Consider the following 26,438-nt stretch of genomic DNA (forward strand, 5'->3'; position numbering starts at 1 on the left):
CAAAAAAATTCAGGCGGCCGCGGCCAGGTCTTGACATTTTTTTCTTTTGCATTCCTTATACAACAAAACCATGGTATAATGGTGAAAATTATACCATGGATAGCTATGGTATAATTTTCGGTTATTGGGATTTATACTCGGGTTGCACTTCCATAGGTTACATTGTACAGCTATAGGTTAATATACTATTAGCAGTTGCAAGCAGATGCATTGTATAGATATATACGCAGTTTATTACAAATATAAGTTGCTGTAGGTTTAAAGATACAATATACTTAGTAATTGTTTTCGTTTTTACTTTTTGGCAACCATTTCATCTCTCATACAAGGAATTAACCCTTTTCGGAAAGCTACTTCGAGTAAATCATCTGCAGTTATAATTGTTTTAGGATATTGCTTCATTGCCCATTTCAAAAAGACGCAGAATTCCGACCAATCAACGGAATTGTCGCTATCCATATCGAGGGCCTGCAACGCTTTTTTGGTATCGTTACATCTGTAACAGGCAAAATATGGGGCCATGAAACCATTGTAGAAGGAGTCGAAATCCAGGAGGTTATCACCTTGAACTTTATCTTTCAGGTCCCATTCGTCCCATCTTTCACGGATTTCTGTAAGTAGGTTTTGTCCATGTGGTGTCTTCATTGGATCGTTGGCGATTTCATCCCTTATTTCATCTGTGAGTTTTCCCCCAGCTCGGTCGAACAAAACAGCTAACCCACATTTACTCATATACTCTTCTTTCCTAAATATAATAAAAACATGAACAGTTTACTTGTGAAAATAGAAAAAAGTACTAACCCAAACATTAATTTGTCTTTGTTCGGTGATGAAGCAGTGTTCACGGTTTATTTATACCTTGTAATTTGAACGTAATTTTAAATTATTTTTACTTTTTAATTAAAGTGTTTATATTCTAGAATGTATTTGCGTCGACAGGGTTGTGCAATACAATGTTTTTATTAGATATAACTATGGTGAGGTCGATGAAAATTGTGCAATGAAAAGAAAACAAGGAAAATGGTTTCAAATTTAAACCAAGAATTATAGAAAAATCCCTCCTTTTCATGAAATATTAGTAATACAATGCCGGTGCAGATGCTGATTAAAAACTATTTGTAAACAGTGATTGACTACTCGTATATTTAAAGAAAATAGTTGCTTAATTTAAATTGTGCTATTAGAAATTAACATATGATTGGTAGTTGTCTCATTGGCAATCATACAGCATCTCCCTATCTATATTTATTCAAACACTGAGTTTAAAATCATTGTTTATCGAGATGATTTTATGCATTTGGATCAAGCTTATGAAACTGACATTAAAATAAAACTCTTTGCTGCAAATTGATAAATAAAATTGGAACAAATTATGCACAAACAAAATCTAAAGATCTTTCAAGTCACAATTTTACTGAATATTCACATAGTAATTTTACATGCTTTTTCTACCTGTGTTTATACAAAATGTAAACAAACCTGTTTGCTCGTAAATCTTCTAGCATGACTTCCTTCATTAGATTGGCTCGCTCTATAGTAAAGTCTTCGTTCTCGCCAAAATAATTGACTAACTTAGTTTGGACCATTTTTGCTGATGAAAGAGTGGTTATTCGAATAGGAGCTTGTTCCTCGAAAAATTCGGCAAAATCAAATTCTTCAGCATTCAAATCAAAAACGAAGTCGAGAGCACGTGCACCATAAACAGGCTGTTTGATGTGGGGATCAACTCCAGTGGTGATTCTGGTCATGTTTATTGCTGCTTTTCTCAGGTACGTGCAATTAAACTTTTTCAGCACTTTTTTGTTTCCCATTCTAATCATATTAAGTATTGTGACTATAGATGGGGCATTTCCCATGGCAGCACCTTCTTTTATTACACTAGCCCAAATTCCATCTGCTCCATCCATAAGTACCTAAATATTGAATAAAATACTACAATTTGTTTACAAATATAATTACCTAATATCGATGACATTTTTTCCAAATTTGTTTAATATGATATTTTTAAAGTCTAAAATTTTCAAAAACACTAATTTGCTTAACGATACAAAAGTAGAAACAAATACATCGTTTGATTAGATATAAGTGTTTACTGACCCTGTTTGAACTTTCATTAATGAATACATATGCTGTTGATAAATACGTATACTAAACAGACTCACTTATTATGCGGTTATAATTAAATGCGGTTCCTTCAACTTACATACGTAATAAATCTCAAAACCTTACACCGTTGTTCCCCTCTATCTTCTATAAGAGTGTTGCCTATAATTAAGATTATCACTTACAGTGTTTCGTGAATTTTTGCTTGGGTCCATATTCCAAAGTCTCTTAACTACTGCCTTGATTTAGCAATTTATTCTTTTATATTTTTGTTACGTTTATATGCTATGATAGGCACTACTAAGGGCGGAGATTTCACTGCATTGTTTGTCTTTTTACAGATTGTTCCAATGTTTTCTTATGATTTTACTAAAATTCAAGATTGAAGTTAGAGACAAATGTACTGACAAACGATGAACGACAACCTGGTAGACGCACTTTCAGAGAGTGCTAGTTTGTCAAATTTAATGTAAACTTTGCAAACGTATGTTAGAAACAAATGATCACAACATGTGTGCGCTTAGTCGTTTGCGTTAGAAAGAAATGTATTCTAAGGAGTATTTCATAGGTCATAGTTTTCTATGTTGTGTTGTGTGTACATTTGTTTGTCTGTATTCTTTTGAAGCCATGGCGTTGGCATATTATTTCGATTTATGAGTTTTAATGTCTCTGTGTTTCTTTAAATGTTTCGCATTTGAATAACAATACATCACAATCTATAAAAGCGATACATAGCTGTTTTAAAAGTGTTTTGAACGACATTTTTTCCCTACCATTTAATTCTCTTGTTCTACTTTCTTTTTGTAAATAGGCAACAAATTTAAGATGATTTGGTCAACAAGGAATTTACCACTTTATTACCGACTTCCGGTTTGGAAAACTTTTAAGCAACTTATCAGTGAGAGATATATACATGCAATACATTATGATAATTAAAGACATGTAACTTTTATTGCAATCACATACCTGCAAAGCTACAGCATCACAGTAACCAAATTTCTCGTGGACATGCACCAAGAGATGACCTTTAAAATTATTGGCATTCATGACCTTTCGTATATGTTTTGCCCAGGCGCCACATTCCTCTGGAAGAGATTGCCCTCTTGGTTCCTCAAACATCAGACCAAATAATGGTAGTTTACATAAGAAATCAGTTACTTCAAAAACTCTTTCGGAATCAGTTGGCATAGCATCTGGGAGGTCTCTGAAACTTACGAATACTTTTGCCTGTGTACCCAAATTTTTAAAAACCCAGTCTACCCATTTTTTAAGCAATGCGCACATCTCTTTTGTTGTGAATCTGTCAAAATCGTACGTAGAATCTCCAAGATCGATTTCGAAGATAACGTTATACAGACCAGCTTCTTTCATTTTCCTTAGACCTACAGGTATGCGTTCAGTGTCAGGAACTTTCTTCTTTATTGCTGAAAAGAGCATATGCATGTACAATGTCACAATTGTAGTTATCAAAGGTACCGGGATTATAATTTAATACGTCAGACATAAGACTCATCAGTGATGCTCAAATCAAAATAGTTATAAAGCCAAAATTGTTATTAACTTATTTCATAATTCAATCATGTTCCTGATTTTGACCTTGTTGCTTGATCTGATTTTTGAATGCAGTGACAGTGATAAATATATAACAGATGTTCACTTTAACAATCCTGCCCAAGAACAATGTAAAACAATGTTTACAAAACAATAATAAGTTGGGGTTTACGAGACGTATAGACAAAGCTGCTGATATTTCTGTGGCACAGAGTCCATCTCGTATAGTGTGGGGAGTCTTTAGATATAGGAAGGTGTGGCATGAGTGCCAATGGGACAACTCTCCATTCAAATAACAACTTATAAATTAAAGTAATCTATTATAGGTCAAGTTACGGTCTTCAACACGGAGCCTTGGCTCTCACCGAACATAAAGGGCCCCAAAAAATTCCCAATGTAAAACCATTCAAACGGGAAAACCAACGGTCCAATCTATATAAAAACGAGAAACGAGAAACACATATGAACTACATAAATTAAACAGACGATAACTACTGTACATCAGATTCCTGACTTAGGACATTTGTTTTTCTGATAATAAATATTTCTGAGCATGGTCTCTCTGTCCGTCTTTTTTCTCCATTGACTTATGGTTTTTTTTCTTTCTACGTGACATCTCTTTCCTTATTATACATTGAATGCTTGATGCTGTTAAACTTTGATTTTATTTTAAATACATATTCAGAACAATGACTTTATTTAAGAATTGAATGCTTCTTTTTAGTACTTCATTGGGGTGTAAAAGCGTTGACCGAAGTACAGTTTATATTTCCGCGCTTCATTCTAAAAAATATGCGCACGGTCAACGCTTTTACAACCTTATGAAGTTACAAAAAGAAGCAACTAATACTTACAATTACATTGTTTAGCTAGGATCATGAAAACACGTTTTTTTTTTAATTTAATTTACCTGTGCACTTATGTTGGGACCTCGTGTTATCATGAATGATAAGTTTTATTGAGTCATGCAATTGTTTAAGGGATAAAATGTGATGTGCACTTAGCCTATCAGAATAACGTATCATAATGAAATATACATCTAATGTAATTATAAGTAACTGACCTTCAGTTATTTCTGAGAAAGCCCAAAGACTTGCACGATCCTCTCCTTTTTCAATGAGTTGTTTGATAAAGACATCATCTACACGAGTGCTGTGGTTGAAGGAGGCAACTATTGTATGCTTAAATCCACATTTTTTAACTTCGTCATAAACTTTCCACTTGTTTTCAATGGTGTGACCTCTAAGCTGGCCTACTGTGCTCTCTCTTATTGAGTTGTCTAGGACAAACAAATCTAAATCTTTTAGTACTTCGTATTTCTTTATACTTTCGGCAGCATCTTGTTCATAGACTTTGGCCAAGTTTTTAAACTGACTATTGCATGCTTCACGTGCCATTTTCTTTATCTGAAAATATAAATGGTGCATGCATGGTCACTTAAATTTGTTTAATTAAACACGAAAATAACAATTTTGGACCAGAAAAGTCTCAGACCCAACAATTGGAAAACATTTTAACAGTAAATTTGCTAAAGCTCAAACACATTTCGCTTAGCAAAGTAGAATAAACAGCTGCGCCATGAGCGCATGATACGCCCGACGTCTTATGTGGAAGTTATATGCAATAATCATAAATAGTTTCGGAGAAAGTTTTAAGCAATAACCATATATAGTTTGTGAGACACGGTGGGAAACCCCCCGCCCTGTTTTTTTTTTTACAAAAAACTAAATATCACTAAAATAAAATTTTGAATCAAAACCAAAAAGTATACAGATCTTTAAATTGATATAACAAAACAGTGTGTAAAGTTTAAAGCAATAATCATAAATTATTATAGAGATACGGCGCGACATTTAAAAAAAATCCCCTGTTTAACAAAATACTCAATAACTCAAAAATAAAATTTTGAATCATCACCAAAAAGAATACAGATCTTTAGATCAATATAACAAAGAAGTGTGTAAAGTTTTAAGCAATAATCATAAATTATTATAGAGATACGGCACAACATGTAAAAAAAACCTCCCCCTTTTTTACAAAATACTTAATCACTCAAAAATGAAATTTTGAATCATCATCAAAAAGTATACAGATCTTAAGATTAATATAATAAAGACATGTGTAAAGTTTGTAGCAATAATCATAAATCGATTTTGAGATATGGCGCGACATGTAAAAAAAAAACTTCCCCTTTTTGACAAAATACTCAATAACTCAAAAATGAAATTTTAAATCATCACCAAAAAGTATACGGATATTAAGATTAATATAACTAAGAAGTGTTTAAAGTTTAAAGCCATAATCAAGAATCGTTTTTGAGATACAGTGCGACATGTGAAAAAAACACACCCCTGTTTTAGTTACAAAGTGCCGTAATTTAAAAAGTTTAAATCTAATTTTCACCAAAAAGTATACAGATCATTTGACCATCATAAGAAACAACTGTATTAAGTTTCATGAAATTTGGATGCGTCGTTCTCAAGTTACGGTGCGACATGTTTACGCCGGACAGACGGACAGACGGACGGATAGACAGACTGACACAGGACATGTGTATACCATAATACGTCCCGTCAAAATTTTGACGGGCGTATAAAAACTATATTTGGTTTAAAGTCGAAGGTTTCGTCATTGTATTTGAATGTTTTTACATATTTGAATTTATTTGATGCTTACATTAGTAGTATTTCATGTTATGGTTGTAAAATTGGTGTCCTCTCATTTATCCAACTTTTTTTAAATAAGGCATTCTCATTTAGCCAACTTTTTATTTTTGTTAATTATTGGGTTGTTTGTTAAGTAATAATAAGGTGTCTTTCTAAAACTTGACAGTAAATTTGTTCCTGTATGTTTTAATATTATCTACAAAATATTATATAAAAATAGGCGATAGTAAACTTGTTACATTTTATTTTTAAATAAAATTTAGTATATATTAAATAATGTCAATAATGAATAAATGTTTCATCAATTATACAGAAGAAACCCACAAATCAGAAATATTTTTAGATCAACATTTTAAAAAATGAATCTGCTGAACATTCATTTAGTCACGGTGTGCTATTGATATTTCTGTGCCAGTATTTTATAACCAATGTGCTTGAATTGCTTTTGATTTTGTTTATATATCTTCATATAAATGTCGTACTTTTCTTTCAACCTATGTCGTCTGGACTTTAGCTTGCCTGGTAAAAACGAAGAATTCCAAAATAACTATATTTTATTACAACTGAGATCTCATGGCAACTCTTGTAATACAATTTCAAATAAATGCATACAATATATATAGTTTGAATCGTACATAGATAATATTGTCAAGCTGTAATATACTGAATGTTACTTGCTATAACGTATACACAAATATTTCTGTTCTGGAGATCAATCCTGCATCGGTACGATTTCAATATACTTGAAACAACAAATATTTTCTGTATGTTCTGTTGTCAAGATAAACCAAAGCGACAAACAAAGATTTCTCTAAACTTCGTTGATTATTGAATATAAGCAAATAACAGAATTATGCTTTACTACAAATAAATTATGTTTCGATTTCACCAACCTCTTGTATACAAATTCGCATGGAATACTGAATATTTATAAAATAAATAACGTTTACGGAATTAATGTTTACTGCATATTTTCACTTAAAAATCATCTATATTAATCGTAATGTAATAAAATAAAAACGCTCATTTTAAATGAATAAAACTAAATAAATAAAACTAAATTAAAAAGTAAATGTGAAATGTAATTTTCATAAAAAGTATGCTTTAAAATATTAAATATGAATTACCTGGTAAAAACGAAGAATTCCAAAATAACTATATTTTATAACAACTGAGATCTCATGGCAACTGACGAATAGCCCAAAACACTAGCTTAAAAAGGTCGTTGCTCACGTGCTTAGAGATCCCAGGTTTTCTTCGATTTACCGATGAAAATTTTCGTTACATAATTTCGTAACTGACCACAACATTTTAATTATTCACTCATAATTTTGTCTTGTCAACCAAGCTGACACTTTCATCTAAATTATTGATTTTCGTATACCTATGTTGCGACAATCTATGTAATTTTGACACTAGGCTTAATTGCCTACACTCTTTCTTTTATTCAAAATATAGCATGTATAATTAATGAATAAATAATTATCAATATTTGTCAAACATCTGTAAAATCTTTTTTCTTCTAAATTGTCCATTTTTACAAATTCATTTTGAGAATAGAAAATAAAGTATTTAATAAAAGAAAGTTTGCAAAGCTGTTATATTTCCTATTTTGCAAATTTGGAATTTCAAAATATATCTATAACATCTCCCCTCTGCCTATTCCGAATTTGCAAAATAGGAAATATAACATATGTACTAGAACACCCCCCCTGAAATCGTTTTAAACTCCGAAAATAAAGTGTATTGGCTTTTTACTATCAATTCTTAGTTCACAAATCAATTTTTAGCCCAGCTCCTGCTTTTTCCCAAAAAAAATCTAATTTGTTTCTATTAATTTCAATAATGTAAGCGTTTTACTGTATATTATGAACATTCATTACTATAATTCGATTTAAAGGGCTTGACCGTTAAATCACGTTATCAGAGGAAGACAAGACTTGCTACAGTTCATGCACAGGTCAATGTAACGCGCATGTCTTAATTCGATTACACGGCATATCAATTTTACCAGCTAAAGCACTCCTCACAATATTTTGAATGCACGGTCTGCTAGGAAGTAACTATATATATCTAAGGTCAGATTGTTGAGTTTATTTTACGCATAATTATTGTAAATACTTATCTTAATAATTTTTCAATTTCAACTGATTATTGATTAATTAATTTCAAATCGGTCACATTCAATTTGATAATTCATAAATTATTGGACAATTTACTAAAGCAAGGATTTATATATAGTATACAAATCTTTGTCTAAAGTTATTATAATACGAGCGAATTTATTTTAATTTATTTTTATGATTGTATAATAAATTTTTGATTCGCATAATTTCTAATTCCAGTTATATTGATATTTTTGTATCTTTTTATCGAGGTATTAAAATATGAAAACTAGGTTCCAGGTATTTCTATTCAATTTACATTTCGTAATGCAGATTAAAATGGTAATGTTCCATTATCAGGTATGTTTAACTATTATTTAATAATGGGGTTTCTTGTGAGACATTAACACCATCAAATGCAATAATTAATTTATGGTATCATTTATTGTTCTTTAGCGTGTTTAGGACAGCAGTAAATCGTAAATTATATTTCAAAGTTGAGCATCCGTTAAAAGAAACTAGTTGATAAAATTTGATACGGCAGCTACAGTAATGTCTTTATAACCGATTATTTTTCAGTCAGCCAAATTGCGTTGCACATACATGTATACAGCGACATATAATACAATATGTCTCTGATATTTATATTTAATATTTATTTCAAATAATATTCATTCATATTTTGAAGTAATGTCTTTATAACCGATTGTTTTTTCGGTTATAAATGCAAATTTCATTGCACACATTTTGATATTTATTTAGTGTATAAAATCAAGGATTTGTATAGTTGTATATTATTTTAATTATATTTGTTCATATTGACATTTATTGTAAGGTTTATGATGCCTGAGAAGTAAAGGCGTTAAAAGAGGTGATATAATTGGGGTAAAGAAAACGGCTTTAGCCACCTGTGAGGTCAAATAGCTACGCATCGGAAACAGAAACTGAAATTTGTTATCTAGGATTATTTCATTCATCAGCAGGATCATTTTTATGTATGTCAGTCAGAGAAGTGGCAGTATGCCTTATCTAAATACATCAATAAAAAAGGTACATCTTTTATTCTTTAATTTTAATGTAACTAATTCAGTACATGACATTTTTAGCTTTAGCATTGATTTGAGTAGTAACATTTCGAGCATAATAAGAAAACGATTCTAAATGGCGGATACTATATTGATCCGGATTGCTTTTTACTATGAGAGACCATACCACGAATAAGAATAAGATTGATTTAGTTAATTGGTTTCTTATCTATATATCTCACCACGATTAGAAAACATTTCAACATTGATTTATTTTATAATTACACTGAGAAGGTATAGTCCCGCAAGTCATTTTATATTCAGTGCATATTTTTAGTATGTGTATATATCACGAAGGAATTTTTACATTTTTCTCTTTTTATCACTCTGACCACAAGTATACCTAAATTTGATTTATTTTCACGCATCTTTATAAAAGAGAGATTCATTTCACTAATTTCAGAAACTAAATCTGCACTACTTAATATAAAGTATAAATATAAAAATAAATGGTATCTCGCAGGTATATAAAAATTCATCAACAAAATATCAATGATGATGCATTTTATATCAGATATTTATTTGACAACCAATTTTAATTAGGCAAGAGAGCAAAGAAGACTTGGAGCTAGCAGGGTTCAGGTCATAAGTTGGAAACGAGCTGTTTCGGTTAAGGAAAGCAATTTCACAGTCTTGTAATTGGGGACCAGTTGATTTAGATCTATGGATATTATTCATGTACCATGATCACAACAAATCATTCATGCCCTGTCTGTATTATGTATAAATAATGTGATCAAAACTAAGGTCTTGCACAAGGGTAAACCGTCATGACTCATAAACCTTTTTTGCGCACGTTTTAATCGTGCCCAGAAAAATAAAATGTTACATGTAATGGACAAGATAATCAATTGTTGATTTTCAAATATTTACATAAGCTGAAAATAGTATTGCCATGTGTTTGACGTTCAAGTCACGAATCTTTATTGGTTTTTTTTCGGGGTTTGTTTAAACTAGCTTTTATATTGGATTTTTCATATGAGTGGAACTAGTAGCTATTAATTCGGGATCCACTTGGGCATTTTTAACTTTAAAGTTTCCATTAGCCTCAAATTTTAGAAAATTGATCAGCAAGGCAAGATATTTTTACTACTATACTTGGAAAAAGGCTTCGTTGGTCTATGTCTGTCATATTTGTTTTTCGTAAACTGCTTTGTTATAAATTAGGCCGTTAGTTTTCTCGATTGAAATGTTTTATATTTTCCATGTCGGGACCTCTAATAGCAGACTATATGGTATGGGTTTTTCTCATTGTTGAAAGCCGTAAGGTTGACTATATTTGCTTACATTTACTTCATTTGTACTTTCAAGTGGATAGTTGTCTCACTGGCAATTATAATCTTTTAATTAACACTAATAACGATTAGAGCAGAAAAAATAGTATACACTTCTGCAAGTTACGTTTACAAACTGTATTACCAGATGCGTAGATCTCTGATAAATTATCGTCTGAAAATTGTTGATATAAAAATTTACAACTTAAGCGAGTTTTTGTCTTTAATAGTTTTCTTTAATCTTATGTATATCATTGCAGAGGTCAAGAACAGTTCAAATTAGTTAGGTGATGCATTGATTTTATTGCTTTTGTAGTATAGATATTAAAGTTGCGTATATCCCAGACTATAAAATTGCTAATTAGTACGATTTTGTTATCTGAAAGAGAAACAACGTAATTGTGTTAAATACTGTGAACAGTTATACATGGAATTTTATGTATATACGTTTATTAGAGAATACTAGTTTTTTGTAAGCAGTCATAAATGATTTGGCATAATAATTATTGTCGAACGCCATACTAATGATATGCAATAAAACAAAAACAAAACAAAACAAAACCAAACAAAACAAAAACAAACAAAACAAAAACAAAACAATAAACAAAAACAAAATTAAACAAACAAAACAAAATATTACACGATAAAAGTTTTAATGCCGTATTGACGAGCGCCCCTAAGACGGCTTATTCTCCATCGGCTATTTTTAGAGTCAAATTTTTGGGGGGTCTTAACTGCACCTCAGTTTTAAAAGTTTTTGTCTAGGCAACACGATTCATTAACTAGTTTGAATTGACTCTGAACATGCTTTCAGTAACTGCGAGTACTCTTAGGTGGGTACTTGATGTCTTTAGTCTATTTGTTAGTTGTGTATTGTGTTTTGTGTCTAGCTAATGAGTTAAACCTACCTCAACTTTGTTTCATTTTGCGTTGTTAACCAATGTCCCCGGTTACGGTAGGGATAAATTCTCACAAACTTGTAGTGTGTCGCAGTCTTTTATACTTGTTGTACGTTTAAATTGATTTATACTAAAATATGGCTTTGTTTTCTTGTTTGCCGGGACCCTTTGTTGCTATTATACTGTATGGACTATGTTTATTGGTGAATGCTGTAAGGTGGTATATAGCTGTTTACGACCACGCTATTAAGTTTAAAAATAGTTCATGTCAGATCTTCTAGTTTATTTTCTGATAGTAAAAGTAGAATTCAGCCAATGGTAATATAAAAAGTATCAACCATATATCTGATTACAAACATACATATAACAGTTGGCAAGTCAAATATTTTTTATCTGTTATCATATCAATTTTATTTATTTTTCTATATTGTAAATTACCAATCTAGAGCTGATTATTGATTGATTGTCAATTTAAGATATTTCATGTTTCCAAAAGCGTGCTTGGAAAGTGGGATTTTCAATCACCAAAACTTCGTTGTTGCTCGGAAGTTTGTAGTTACTTATTTTTGTGTTCTCTTATACATTTTCGTATCACAATTTTTTAGCAAGGTCAAAGTGTTATGGGGCACTTTAAGTAAAGAGATAAACTAATCGTATGCTCATTTTTGAAGGGCCCTGCAATATTAAGTAATCCACTAAAATGAACATGACATCGGACAACCGTTCTATACGATAGGTCCTAACTTATAAGTGATTTGATTTTCTCCAAGATTTGTTACCTTAGTCAAATTTGCTTTGTTCAAATGTTACCACGATTGCAATACAAGCACAAGATTCCAAATAAGTGATTGAACCAAACTACAGTGAGAAGGAATATGTTATTTGTCAGATTTGAAAGCTATCTAATTTTATACAAGTTACAATTTTAATTTATGCTATTATCTATTTTCATCTATTTATTGTCTATCAAACGGCGAAGTAGGTTATTGGCTTCGGGAATCTGTTAGCTAGTAGTTACTGCGGTCAGATTCTTGTTATTACACAATATAACAGTCAGAGTTATCTGTTATATCGACTCTCAGTGAACTTGATTTATCACTGTATTATTATTGCATTTCTCATGTTGATTTTGGACATCTGTTGCCAGGGTTCAATTCAGCACCCCATTATTTCAAAATTTTCATTTCATTTTAGTTTTTATTTGAATTTTGAATTTTATTTATCTATTTTATTTGCATTTTATTTACGGTTGCCCAAAGACCCTTTGTTTGTGGGTTGGTAACCGACAGAAGCCATGATCTTACTTCGCCAATAAAATATATTTTGACTTTAATAACGTCTTCTCTCTTATAAATAAACTTATAATGTAAAGAGTCTTATAACAACAACACTTCAGATACTGCTGCAGAAGTTTTATTGACTTCTGGCCAAGGGAAGCTAGCGTAAAGGTACGGAACTGTTTGTAATTTATTAATAAACTTGTTATTTTAGTATCCGGACGCCTTTTTTTATCTCCCAAAATAACACAAACGGAATAATCATAAAAGAGGATGTTAATGCGACTAAACGTGGTACCTACATGTATAGAACATTTAATAGTAAAGATATATGTTGTTTGAATTTTGTTCTGTCAGTCTGTGTAATAAAACATATTCAACTTATATTTTGTCCCATTTGGATCATTTGGTCAGAAGAACAGAAAAAAGCGAATGAAGAGTATCTATTACACAAAAAAAGCTCCACCTCAATGAAAAATCTCTAAATGAATAAAAACGCAACTGATATTTTTATATCCAGTTTCAAATTTTAATTAACGGTTAAAAAACTTTAAAATACTTTCAGATGATTAATAAAATTAACGGTACCAATTTTCTTGCACCAGATGCGCATTCTACAATACATGTCTCTTCAGTGATGCTCGTGGCCAAAATATTTGAAATCCAAAGCTTATATAAAAGATGAAGAGCTATAATCCAAAAGTTCCAAAAAGTATAGCCAAATTCGTGAAAGGAATCAGAGCTTTGCATGAGGGAGATACATTCCTTAATTTATAATATTTTCTAATATTTTGAAACAGCAAATTTAAATAACACACAGAATCCGTATTTTCATGCCAGTACCGAAGTACTGGCTACTGGGCTGGTGATGCCCTCCGGGACTAATAGTCAACCAGCAGGGGCATCGACCCAGTGGTAGTAATAAAATAAACGGTACCAATAAATTACATTAACTTATAATGTCAGTTGCACATTTTAACATGCTATGCTAAATAAATTTAAATACTACAGAAAATTTAATCCGAGTAGCCTAATTTTCAGTTTTATTTTTCACCTGTCATTTAACTCAAACTCTAATTGAAAAACCCTTTGTTCTCGATTACCTTTGATCTCATCTATCCAACTTTTTTTTTACCTTTACTGCCAAAAATTTCTAAAAAGTTGGATAAATGAGAACGAAATACGAGGCTTCTATAAAGCTTGATTTTTGCATAAACATATTAGGTGTCAAACAGTGCACAACAAATGTTGTGATTTGTTTTGAATCAGTGTATAGATATCCTCTGAGATATTTTAGAATCATGTAGAAATAGTGAAGTACTGGTTGAAATTATTATCCAGAAGCAACTGTATTCTTAAAAACTGCTACAGGGAACAACAGTGTAATTTCTGTAATATTAGAAGCAGTTGGATTTATCAACAACAACAACTGTTTTTTTTTAACATAGATTTAAAATGAGATCTGGTATAACCAAGACAACTTGATTATTGATACACGTTTATTATTATTTGTAAAAAAAGGATATAAAATTGAGAATGGAAATGTGGAATGTGTCAAAGAGACAACAACCCGACTATAGAACAGACAACAGCAGAAGGTCACCAATAGGTCTTCAATACAGCGAGAAATTCCCGCACCCGGGGCCGGAGGTGTCCTTCAGCTGGCCCTTAATACTTTACATGTATATACTAGTTCAGTGATAATGAACGGATTAATAAACTCTAAATTATACGCAAGAAACTAAAATTAAAAATAATACAAGACTAATAAAGGCCAGAGGCTCCTGACTTGGGACAGGCGTAAAAATGCATATAGGGAGGGTTGAGATCTCATAAACATATTTAACCCCGCCGCATTATTGCGCCTGTCCCAAGTCCGAAGACTCTGGCCTTGAGGCCCTCGGGCTGATATTGGTATCTAGAGATGATAATACGACAAATGATACGGATTTTGTCATGTACAATGTATTATTCTCTCTGTATCAAATTGATATAATCTGTTGTATCAAATTGATAATCTGTTGTTTCAAATTGATAATCTGTTGTATCAAATTGATAATCTGTTGTATCAAATTGATAATCTGTTGTATCAAATTGATAATCTGTTGTATCAAATAGATAATCTGTTGTATCAAATTGAGAATCTGTTGTATCAAATTGATAATCTGTTGTATCAAATTGATAATCTGTTGTATCAAATTGATAATCTGTTGTATCAAATTGATATAGTCTCTCTGAATTGGATTATATATTTATATTATTCAATCAAATAGACATTAACTCATTACATTTGTCCAAACCCGCATCTCTATCGTCCCATGTCGTTCTTGTGAATACAAATTGTTGTTATTTGATTTGGTATTTACATACATTATTGTTATCTGATTTAGTATTTACATGCATTATTGTTATTAAATTTAGTATTTACATAAACACGGTAACATTTAAAATATATATACAGTTAAGAATATAAAATATACTTACTATTGAAAAATTGAAATATATATTCAGTGTTATAAAATGAATAAAAAAGAAAGTTTGTGAAATTATATGAGTAACATGTGTATTTATATAGCCATCATCAATAGTAATTAATCCGTTTCCTGATACTTCCCAAATTAATTCAGTCAGTGTATCTTAAGGATGTTCGTACCTTCGTTTAAAAATAACAAGATTTATAGTCGATATAGACGTTTATAAATTGATAGTTAACAAATAAAGGAACTTAAAAACTTATAAAGTATGTGACAGATCCGTCTCCTGTTTTTTTTTTTAGATTTATCAAATGTTAAGTGCAAAAATCAGTAATTTTGTAATCTAATAATTTTCGTGAGATTTGTTTTCATTACCTGATGGGTTAAACAATTATAATGCAAATTTTTACGATTTTAATTTGATTAGAATAGATAGCAAACTTTTTAAGAAATGTTTTTCTTGCTTTTTTTTCTTAAAATGATCATGATTAATATCAACGCAAAATAAACAATAAAACTTTAAAGATTTCTACATCTTATGATATTAATTTGATATAAATCAGCCCATGTTGTAACTTTGTAATGTTTGGGTTTTTTTTGGAAAATATCAATTTTGTTTAAATGACAGGACAGTTTCGTTAGTGAATGCATTTTAATACATTTTAATAATCGTATGTCATATAAAAATTGTTTTACGATCTTTCATAATTCTTTACATACTGGTACTTGTATTTTATATTTGTGTATTGTCTGTTTTATACTCTGTATATACTCTGTATGTACTGTATATTTATGTATTGCAAGTAGTGAGACTATAATAATAAAATATTGAATCTGAATCTGAATCTACATGGTCTTAAACTTAAAAGAAGTCTATAAAAAAGTTAGCTTAAAAAAATACAGGAAAATCAAAAAAGTACTTTTCTTGCTTATATTTTCATACAAAAAAATGGTATCCCATAAATCTTGATTTATTAAAGTATAATATGATAAACAGAACAATACATGGTAAACTCTATATCGCAAGCTGTATCACCACTCTACCAATATCAGCTCACGGGACCTTCGGCCCTCGGGACGCATATTGGTTTCTTGTGGTGATACAGTATCCAATACGGACTTTGCCATGTATTATTCCATTTGTGTGTGTTAGGGAGCTACCATTTGATTTTTAGGGGGGAAGGGGGGGGGGGGGGGCTAGGATGAAAAATTTTGTCCTGCATATTTTTTAGCTGTAATCTCGGTCATGCCTTTTTATTTTTCACTCCACTGGTCCTGCTTTTTTTTTTTTAGTTTATCATGACTTTATTTACATAAATCGTCATCATAACTTTTTTTTTAAGTGTCTCATCATGACTTTTTTTTACTCAAAACTCCTGTCCTGCCTATTTTTTCAAATTACATCAATTTAGTGTACGAATAGTGTGATAATGACCCGTGTTTATAGCAATTATATCTCAATTCAATTGTTGAGCCTGACAGAGACATTAACAGGTGACATTATAATATTGGTATCGGATTCGAACAGGATTTTTTAATTATTGGAAATGTTATTTTTGATTACGTAGAAAACCCTTTTTCCTGAGCCTGAATTGATGTAATTTGTCCTTTTTTTAAATTAATTATACATATAAAGTTGGGATTGCATTAATGACTCGAGTACTCGGATACTCGCTCGGAAGGCCTAGTACTCGAGTACAATTTAGAACTCGGTGTTATAAATCTTGAAATATTTCTCCTCACTTTTTCGATCACTCTAGTTACGTTGAAATATTCCGTCGTAGAATTATTCAAAATTTATTAACAACGAAAATACGTTAATCCTGAGACTTCTATTTAGTACTAGTAGTCCGTTCTTTCCGAGGGGATGTTTTCATGTGCAATACTTGAAACAAAAAATAGAAAGGCAAACAGTCTTTCATCTAAAGTTGTTGACCCATATTTCTAACGACACGGGACGTTTGCGTTTTTTCATATGACAGTTTCGCTTTTTCATAGGACATTTGCACTTTTTATGTTGGACACTTGCACTTCAAATCATACTAGGACATTAATTTATGCTTTTTTATAGGACATTTGCGCGTTTGCAATATTTGTTTTTTATGACTTCCCTTCTCTTTTATATGGGATTGGGATCAAGTTGAGAAACCCGCTGCAAAAGAAGATCGACACATCCCATCAAGGCCACGCAAGAACAACTCCTGTCAACATAAAGAAGGAACTGAAATAATCTATACTATTACACGAGAAGACCTCATTTTGTGTGTCGCTTCTCTTCCTTCCACAAATTAATCATCATGCACCTGTGTCCTTTATGTACCATGAATAGTCGCATTTGTCATCCTTGCATACGATTATTGAGCTTTGGGTTATTTTTTTTTTTGGGGGGGGGGGGGGGGGGGAAGGGATCCAGATATTTTTTTCCGTCATCGGACTGACTTGGGAGTCATGTAAAGACTTCCGTTTAGGACTGTTTTTAAATTTTACAGAAATATCATTAGTACTTGGGGACAGGACAATTATTTTCACGTTTGCATTTTTGAAAAAAAAAGTGGAGCTGAATAATATACTGTCCGCAAGTATCTATGACTTTTGATACCTTTCCTGAAATTCTCCAGTTGTTTACAAAAAAACTATCCTACAACAGTTTACATACGTTCTAAATGCCCGCGATTTCGCGGGTGTGTTCTCGTCTATTTTTGAATTTAAAAATTGGAGAGAAAAATAAATCACCTCGCTGTAAGCATTTCATACGTATACGTAAACACTGCTGTTATACAGCTAATCAAAAAAATCAGACAACAAGTGAGCGAGCAACACTATACCAAACAGACAAACAAAGCATATATAGCAAAGACCGTATATAGCGGGTTATTTTCGCAGGGTGTCAATTTTCGCTTATTTTCGCGCAAAGAACAAAATCGCCAAAATAAATTCCGCCAACTTAAAAGTACACATGCAAAGTTATGGTACAAGTTTTGAATCCTCTAAAATATTTCGCAAACCTTATTCAATGAAAATCGCTTAATTTTACACCCGCGAAAATAACCCGCTATACGGTATATCGCAACTCACATTAAATCGCTAATGATACAGAAGAGAAATTATCTCACTTCACCAGTTATTAAATATTTGTGTCATTCGGCTGATTTGACACCTATAAATTTCCAATAATAACTTGAAATGTGGTTTAAATAGTCTCATATATAAGCCTATCTAGGCTGTGTACTTTTCTTATTTTAATATTGTGCAATAATGTATATTATATTCTAGGCAAAAAAAAAACAACGTTACATTGGTTTTTAATTTAAAAATATCACATATTAATTTCAAATATTTTCATGATTAAAACTAGTAACCTGAATGATTTATAAATCAAATTTACTCATTTATAAAAATATCGGAAATGACGTGACGTAATTTTCTGATTTCAAACAAATAACCCTTTTTAAAAATTTATCTGCATATAGTTTGAATCGAGTTGTCCTTTTTGTCATTTATTGTGTCGAACAAGATTTTTGTATTGTTTGTATATGCCTTCAACCCCCAGGGGTATAAATGTGCATTTCATTAATAAATAAAAAATAAAGTTAACAAAAGGTCGCATTAAAAAATGAAAAAGTTACACGTAAAACAATGCCCCGTCTACGCCAAAATGAGAGAGAACGAGCTAATGGGTTGGCAGCAGAAATGACTCGAGTGCAGGTTTCTAATAATTTTAATGACTCTATTAAGGTTTATGTACCCTTCTGTAGCCATTTTTGTACGAATTTTTCAAACCTCATTGTATCAAAACTACAGATATAATGAATAATAGAGATAGGCCATTTAGTACACATTCCATGGGAAAACTTGATGCAACGCATTATTTTTTACTGTTTCATTGCATTTGATAGAAAAAGAGGACTTTGTGGCAAATGAATTAAGATTTTTATAGAAAATACACAGCCTTTAATACAGAGATTTTTGTTATAAAATTTGAAACATAAATTACTCACTTGATTTTCTATGATGTGCTAGTGTTTAGTTTTTACAAAAAGTTATTAGCAACCTGTAAATTCCAAAACACCTCGTGCTGAGTCACTAAAGTCGAGCGCACCCTAAAAGGTGTACTTGATTTTGGCCATATTTATATTTGTTTTAACCAATAACTACAATTATCAACTTGCTTTAAGGAAATCAATGCTAGCACTGCATGCAATAATCCTATATCCACGGCTGGTAATCTACACACGCAGAACATTTGGTTCTGCAATGAAAATCGTGAGAGGATTTTCCGGTTGTGCTTGAGTGGAGTAATTGTCACCGCTTCAAAAGGTATGTACATTTCTAAATCTCAATTTTCTTATTCAAGTGATCTTAATATTGAAAATCGGAGAAACATATCGGAGAATGCTATGCTGTGAGGAATACATAAAGGAAGAGATACATATATCATATACTGTTGTACGTAGAGTTGAACTCCTACAAAATCAGTTGTCGCACGATAAATTGCCTAAAAAAGTGACATTTCAATTTTGAAATGGTTCTATTTACAGACCTACTAGTTCAAATTTAGGTTTTTTTTCGGGCAATGGGTATGAACGTTGTTTTTAGCGGCGGGTGCGCTGTCCGGTAATGATAGACGTCTTAATAATTCCAAAAACTACATTTTACCATTAAGTCATGCGTGAGGGGATTGGTTCTGATTGAGGACATCTTAAATGCGTGAGGGGAAGTACTAAACTTTTTTTTATAATCTTTGGCTCTGTGACTTTGTTGACTAGATAAATGTGATCAGTGCTGATTTAAAAGCACAAATTCATCCTTATACTTCATAATGTTCATTAGATGTAAAGTGATCACTGATTCAATGAAATCACTGAACTATTAATTGTTTGTTCAATTTCAGAAAATGCCACTGTTCAAAGGAAAAAGGAGAAGAGAACTTTATAAACTTGAAATAAGAAAAAATGTATGGCCAGTGTACAATATCTTAAATAATTAATTAAGAACGGAAACGTAAATTGATTTTAAAATTGTTTGACTTTAAATAAGGAGTTTAAAGAAGGAGATATTATTCACGTCAAACATTGAAATACGACTAAAATGACATTTGTAGTACAACTTACCAGTACAAACGTTTTCCCTAATTAAAAGACATATTGACCAGACGAGGTTTAAATAAGTCTGGACAGTGAGTCTCAAGCACGAGAAACCCGATCCCCGCGAAAAAGTCACCGGACGAACAAGTTATATATAATATCTAAAAATAGTAAAAGGCGAATTTACGATGACCCGTAACGTAACAGTACAACAAAAGAACGAACTATAAAAATCAGTTGAAGAAGGCTTAATGAAGATTCATCTTATACACATTTACGAAAGGAGTTATCTCCCCTAAAATAGTTTATTTAAAAAAAAAAAGATGATTCTAAAAACACAAAATTTGATATTTGTTTAACTGTTTTGATTTATACAATATGTCACCAAATATTCTTTATATGAATACAGTCTAACTATTGAATTGCAAATATGTTTGCAAATTTGCAGATGTGAGCAAATAATCGTTCTTGTTTTTACTTGTAGCAAGAAAACAAAATCGTTGATAACATATTTTGTTTTAATTCTTCGTGAAACATATTATTAAAACTAGGTTCCTACAATTATTTCAAAGTTCAATCTCATAACCTTTTTAAAGCACACTCACATATGTGTTTTTTCATGAACAATGTAGCCAAATTTAGGTAAGTTTCAACGACTCAAAGCTTGAATTAAAGATATGATTTGTACCTCCCCTCACGCATTCACGATGTCCTCAATCAGAACCGATCCCCTCACGCATGACTTAATGAAAAAATGTTGTTTTTGGAATTATTAAGACGTCTATCAACACCGGACAGCGCACAAGCCGCCAAAAATAACATTCATACCCATTGCCCGAAAAAAAAACTAAATTTGAACTAGTAGGTCTGTAAATAGAACCATTTCAAAATTGAAATGTCACTTTTTGAGGCGATTTATCGTGCGACAACTGATTTTGTAGAAGTTCAACTCTACGTACAACAGTATATGATACAGGTATTTCTTCGTTAAAGTATTCACCACAGCATAGCATTCTCCAATTTTCAATATTTAGATCAGTTGAATAAGAAAATTGAGATTTAGAAATATACATACCATTTGAAGCGGTGACAATTACTCCACTCAAGCACAACCGGAAAATCCTCTCACGATTTTCATTGCAGAACCAAATGTTCTGCGTGTGTAGATTACCAGCCGTGATATCTATCAGTCATGAAATTGCCAAATATGAGAGTACAAGGATAAAGGCTGTAGATTTTCTATAAAAATCTTGATTTATTTGCCACAAAGTGCTCTTTTTCTATCAAATGCAATGAAACAGTAAAAAATAATGATTTGCATCCAGTTTCCCCTTGAATGTGTACTAAATGGCCTATCTCTATTATTCATTTTATCTGTAGTTTTGATACAATTGAGGTTTGAAAAATTCGTACAAAAATGGCTACAGAAGGGTACATAAACCTTAAGACTATTGCAAGGCTTAAGACTCGTCTTAGAGACACTGGCACAACAAGTGATCGCCCCCGTAGTGGCAGGCCACGTGAAACGACGTTACGTCAAGACAGACACATCCGCATCATTCATCTCCATAATCGATTTGTAAACGCGTCACAATCTGCACGACAAACCCATGGAAGACATAACAACAGAATATCTGCTCAAACAGTTCGCAACCATTTGCGTCAAGTTGGTCTAAGAGCTCGTCGTCCATTGAAGGAACCTATCCTTACTCAGCGTTACAGGATGGCGCGACTTCAATGGACACGCGTACGAACTCGATGGAATAGGCAAACATGGACAGATTCTTTTTACCGATGAATCTAAATTCAACTTGAAATTTAGCGACGGCAGAGCCAGGGTCTACCGGAGACGCAATGAACGATATTCTGATGCGTGCGTGTAGGAAACAGGTCGGTTTGGTCGTGGGGGGGGGGGGGGGGGGTCATGGTATGGGGGAATACCTACCAGGAACGCACCGAGCTAAAAATCATCGTTGGTAACCTAAATGCAACAAGTTATATGGACGAAATTCGGGATCCAGTTGTTCTCCCGTTTCTCCGAAGACATCGTTTTAACCATGTTTTTCAGCATGACAACGCCCGTTTTCACGTGGCACACATTTCGGTGACCTTTTTGGAGAATAACCATATTTGTGTGTTGCCTTGGCAAGCAATGTCTCTAGATTTATCACCATTGGAACATCTTTGTGAAGAACTTGGACGACGTATCAGAAATAGCCACTGGAAACGCTAGCCCAGCTCCGAACGGCACTTTTTAGGGAATGGAACAACATCCCTCAAGATTTTATTCGACGTCTTATTGATTCCATGCGATGGAGGTGTCAGGCGGTCATAAATGCAAGATGTGGTCATAAATGCAAGAGGTGGTCATAAATTCAAGAGGTGGTCATACAAGGTATTGACATGTTAACCAAAATTCTGTACCTGTCCTGTTAAAATTATTCGAAAAAGTGCAATATTGTTTTCAATAAAAAAAACTTGTTATTGTGCACTTCAAATCATGTTAGCTAACTATTCAATTAAATTTTTGTTATCAATTTTTTGTTATAAAAAATTTAAATGATCTTTAACATTTAAATGATCTTAAACATGTATAAGCATGTAACGTTTCTTTTTTGCCTAGTATATAATCTGTAAAAAAATCTGTAGACAAGTATGTGACACTTTAATAAAATAAATGATTATTTTTTATTTTTTTTTTAAATATCTCTGTGAATTGAGTGAAATGGGGCGCAAAAGAAAATATATATACAGTGATTGTAATATAAGATTTTTAAATATCTCTTCTATTACAGGTATTTACAGGTATTTGAAGGCCGTACATTAACCTATAATGGTTTATTTTTATAAACTGTTATTAGGATGGAGAGTTCAACTTGTCTCATTGTCCCTCATACCACATCTTCCTATATTTATTTACTTGTAGGAATACTAATAATATACTTCTTATAACTTAAAAGGAACTTCTCTGGAGCGAGACAATTGTAATACATTAAGAAAACCACTAAAAAAAACACTAACTAAAAACGTAAACATAACACTGTCCTGTGTTTATTGCTATATATATATGCCACTCGACCAACGAGGCTAAAATTTAGATTTTGTTGGTCGAATAATGCCTTAAAGTTTGCTCGGGGTAGCATCACAGCATATGATGTATAATGGCAAGTAGAATACATTTAGTAAATCTTTCAGACCATCTATGTTTTGTCCTTCTTATCACAACGAGTAATATATAATAATGATTATAAAACTCTTCCAAATTTTCAATGTTTCAAAATGCCTCTATAGCAAATGTTACCATACATATATATGGAGATAGTAATTAAGGCTGTTGTTGGACAATTATTACAATTATAATAGTATATTTGATTCAGGATTTAACTTCTTTATAAAAATTTTGACTGTTTTAGTTATTGCATTTGTTTATTTGCCTTACATAAAACTATTGTCGGAAGTTTATGATAAAGCGATTAATACATGGCCTTTTCTTCGAGACCGTCTCGGGCCAATATGGGGGTCTCAGGATGATACCCAGGCTGATATGGAAAAGGCCATGTATTAATCTCTATGAAACCAAGGTGGTTGAGTGGTCTAGCGCGTCCGACATAATGCAGTCGATTGTGTGTCACGCTATATCAGTAGCATGAGTTCGAATCCAGGCGAAGGAAGAACAAACTATATGAGAAAGCAAATTACAGCTCTTACATTGTTCGGCTGCTGTCTAGACGAGTTGCATAATAGAAAGATGCGTCTAAACATGCGACAAATTTTCTCCATCAAATCACTCGTAGTATACTAGGTTTAAACCATAATATACATTTACAGAATTCGACTCAAATTTAGCTCAACAACGTTAGATCTGTTAATTTTCGTTTGGAGAAATTTGTTCTTTCGTTAGCAGTATTTGAACCTTTGCTTCTGTGTCATCGTAAAAGTGACATTAGAACATGCGCTTTTATGAACAATTATTATATTGTATAGCCTATATGTATTTAAATACTGGTATATATGTACTTACTTTAAGCTTTGATAGATAGCTTTGATACATAATTATGGAAGCTGATCTGAATAAGATGTCCACTTGATACACCCGTGTTTATATTTTGTCTTAAAAAAATATCTCCATCAGCCGTAACCAAAACTGACAGAGTTGTTGATACGCACCAATTGCGAAATAAAGGTAAAATCTACATCTAATAAAGTGGCTCAGGCGGAAACCCAGTTGAAATAGAACAAAAGAATCAAAGCTATCTGTTGGATAAGCCGATAATTGCATACTGTAATGTTTACCATAGTAACAAATATTTAAAAAGTTAATAGAAACACAATCTAATTAAAATTAAACCCTTAAATGGTTCCCGTTCTGATATGTCGCACATTAATCAGAACGGGGGCAATTAAAGGATTCAATTTTAATTATATTATAAATTATCAACGGTGTCATCCTGGTTTGCCCACTAATAATTACATGCATATGTAAACATAAGGGGAATTGTTGTTTTAACAATTATAGTTTATTTCTGAATAATAGTAATATTTTTTACCTTTTATTTTACCGGTAAAATTCTAAATAAAAAGATGTCATATTCTCGACGTTTTACGTTTCCGCATTTTGGCACTACATTTCCGCATTAAAACTCATACGTTTCTGCTTCTTTAAAGTACTCTTTTCCGCATTGTAAAATATAGATTATTACATTGATACAAGTGGATTATCGAATTTATCCAATCGAGGCTCAGACTTTAAAATTTAAAATTTTACTATCGAGATTGGATTAATCCGACAATCCACGCGTTAATATGTACTAATCTGTTTCTCTTATGATTAAAAGATAAATTTCCTTCTTTTCTAAACCAAAATCCCCTTCGAGTGCCTTCCACTTTCCACAGACCATCCTTAGTAAATAGATGTGAACCTATTCCTGCAATAGGCGACCATGACATTGTCTTTATTGATAGCAACGCAATAGCAATGCACCCAAAACCAACGCAAAGAAAAATTTACATCTGGAAAAGAGCAGACATAGAAAAGATGAAATCAGATGCACAGGAGCTATCCAAAATATTCCATGGCTTATACAACGCACAGAGCTCAATATTTGAGATGTGGGACTTCATAAAATCAGGTCTCAAGAATATAATGGATAAAAACGTACCATCGAAAATGTCTTCAACAAGATTCCACCAACCATGGATAAACGGTACAATAAAGCGTATCACTCGAAGGAAAAAGAAAGCTTTTAAAAAAGCTCGAACAACAAAATCAACTAAAGATATAAAGAGATACAAAAATATAAAAAAGACCTCACAAAAAGAATGTAAGAAAGCATATTCTACATACATACATGACATCATAAGCCCAGAGCAGAAATCCAATCCTAAGAAGTTCTGGAGTTTCATCAAGAATAAAAGATGCGAAAATGGAGGAGTTGCACCACTTAGAAACACAGATGGCCTCACATATTCGGATAACAAAATGAAGGCAAATATACTCAACAATCAGTTCTCTTCAGTATTTAACAGCAATGAAGACAAGACAACCATAAAGAAAATGAAAACAAACCCGTACCCACACATGGAAAACATCACCATTGGGGGAAACGGAGTACACAAACTACTATCAAATCTGAACATACATAAAGCATCAGGGCCAGATGAAATCTCTACAAGATTATTGAAATCAATAGCTCCTGAAATATCGCCAATACTAACCACCTTTTTCCAAGCCTCAGTAGACCAAGGCACATTACCATCTGACTGGAAAAATGCAAATGTAGTACCAATATTTAAGAAAGGGGACCGTAGTCAAGCATCAAACTACCGACCAGTCTCGCTAACTGCAGTACTATGTAAACTATTGGAGCATATCATCTGTACCAATATCATCAAACACCTGGAAAACCACTCCATCCTGACC

At 32.1% G+C, this 26,438-nt stretch overlaps 1 protein-coding gene across 5 annotated transcripts in view; it reads right to left on the reverse strand.

Annotated features, from left to right (window-relative positions):
• Nucleotides 1-265: 265 nt before the first annotated feature.
• The window catches only part of LOC134724656 (uncharacterized), a 38,710-nt gene continuing 12,537 nt past the window's right edge, over nucleotides 266-26,438 (reverse strand). Inside the window, exons 1-5 of one of the 5 annotated variants that reach the window (XM_063587807.1) lie at nucleotides 24,540-24,771; nucleotides 4,718-5,060; nucleotides 3,070-3,527; nucleotides 1,480-1,913; nucleotides 266-745 (exon numbers count right to left, since the gene is read on the reverse strand). In XM_063587807.1, coding sequence (XP_063443877.1) covers nucleotides 295-745; nucleotides 1,480-1,913; nucleotides 3,070-3,527; nucleotides 4,718-5,060; nucleotides 24,540-24,569 — 1,716 coding nt within the window. In that variant the 5' untranslated portion in view covers nucleotides 24,570-24,771 and the 3' untranslated portion in view covers nucleotides 266-294. Of the gene's footprint in view, nucleotides 746-1,479; nucleotides 1,914-3,069; nucleotides 3,528-4,717; nucleotides 5,061-7,447; nucleotides 7,678-15,444; nucleotides 15,565-20,545; nucleotides 20,616-24,539; nucleotides 24,772-26,438 lie in introns of those variants that run through there. The other 4 variants (XM_063587811.1, XM_063587810.1, XM_063587808.1 and 1 more) reach the window with 4 other exon arrangements.

Source organism: Mytilus trossulus, chromosome 7, assembly GCF_036588685.1.
Source record: "Mytilus trossulus isolate FHL-02 chromosome 7, PNRI_Mtr1.1.1.hap1, whole genome shotgun sequence".
Lineage (NCBI taxonomy): Eukaryota > Metazoa > Mollusca > Bivalvia > Mytilida > Mytilidae > Mytilus > Mytilus trossulus.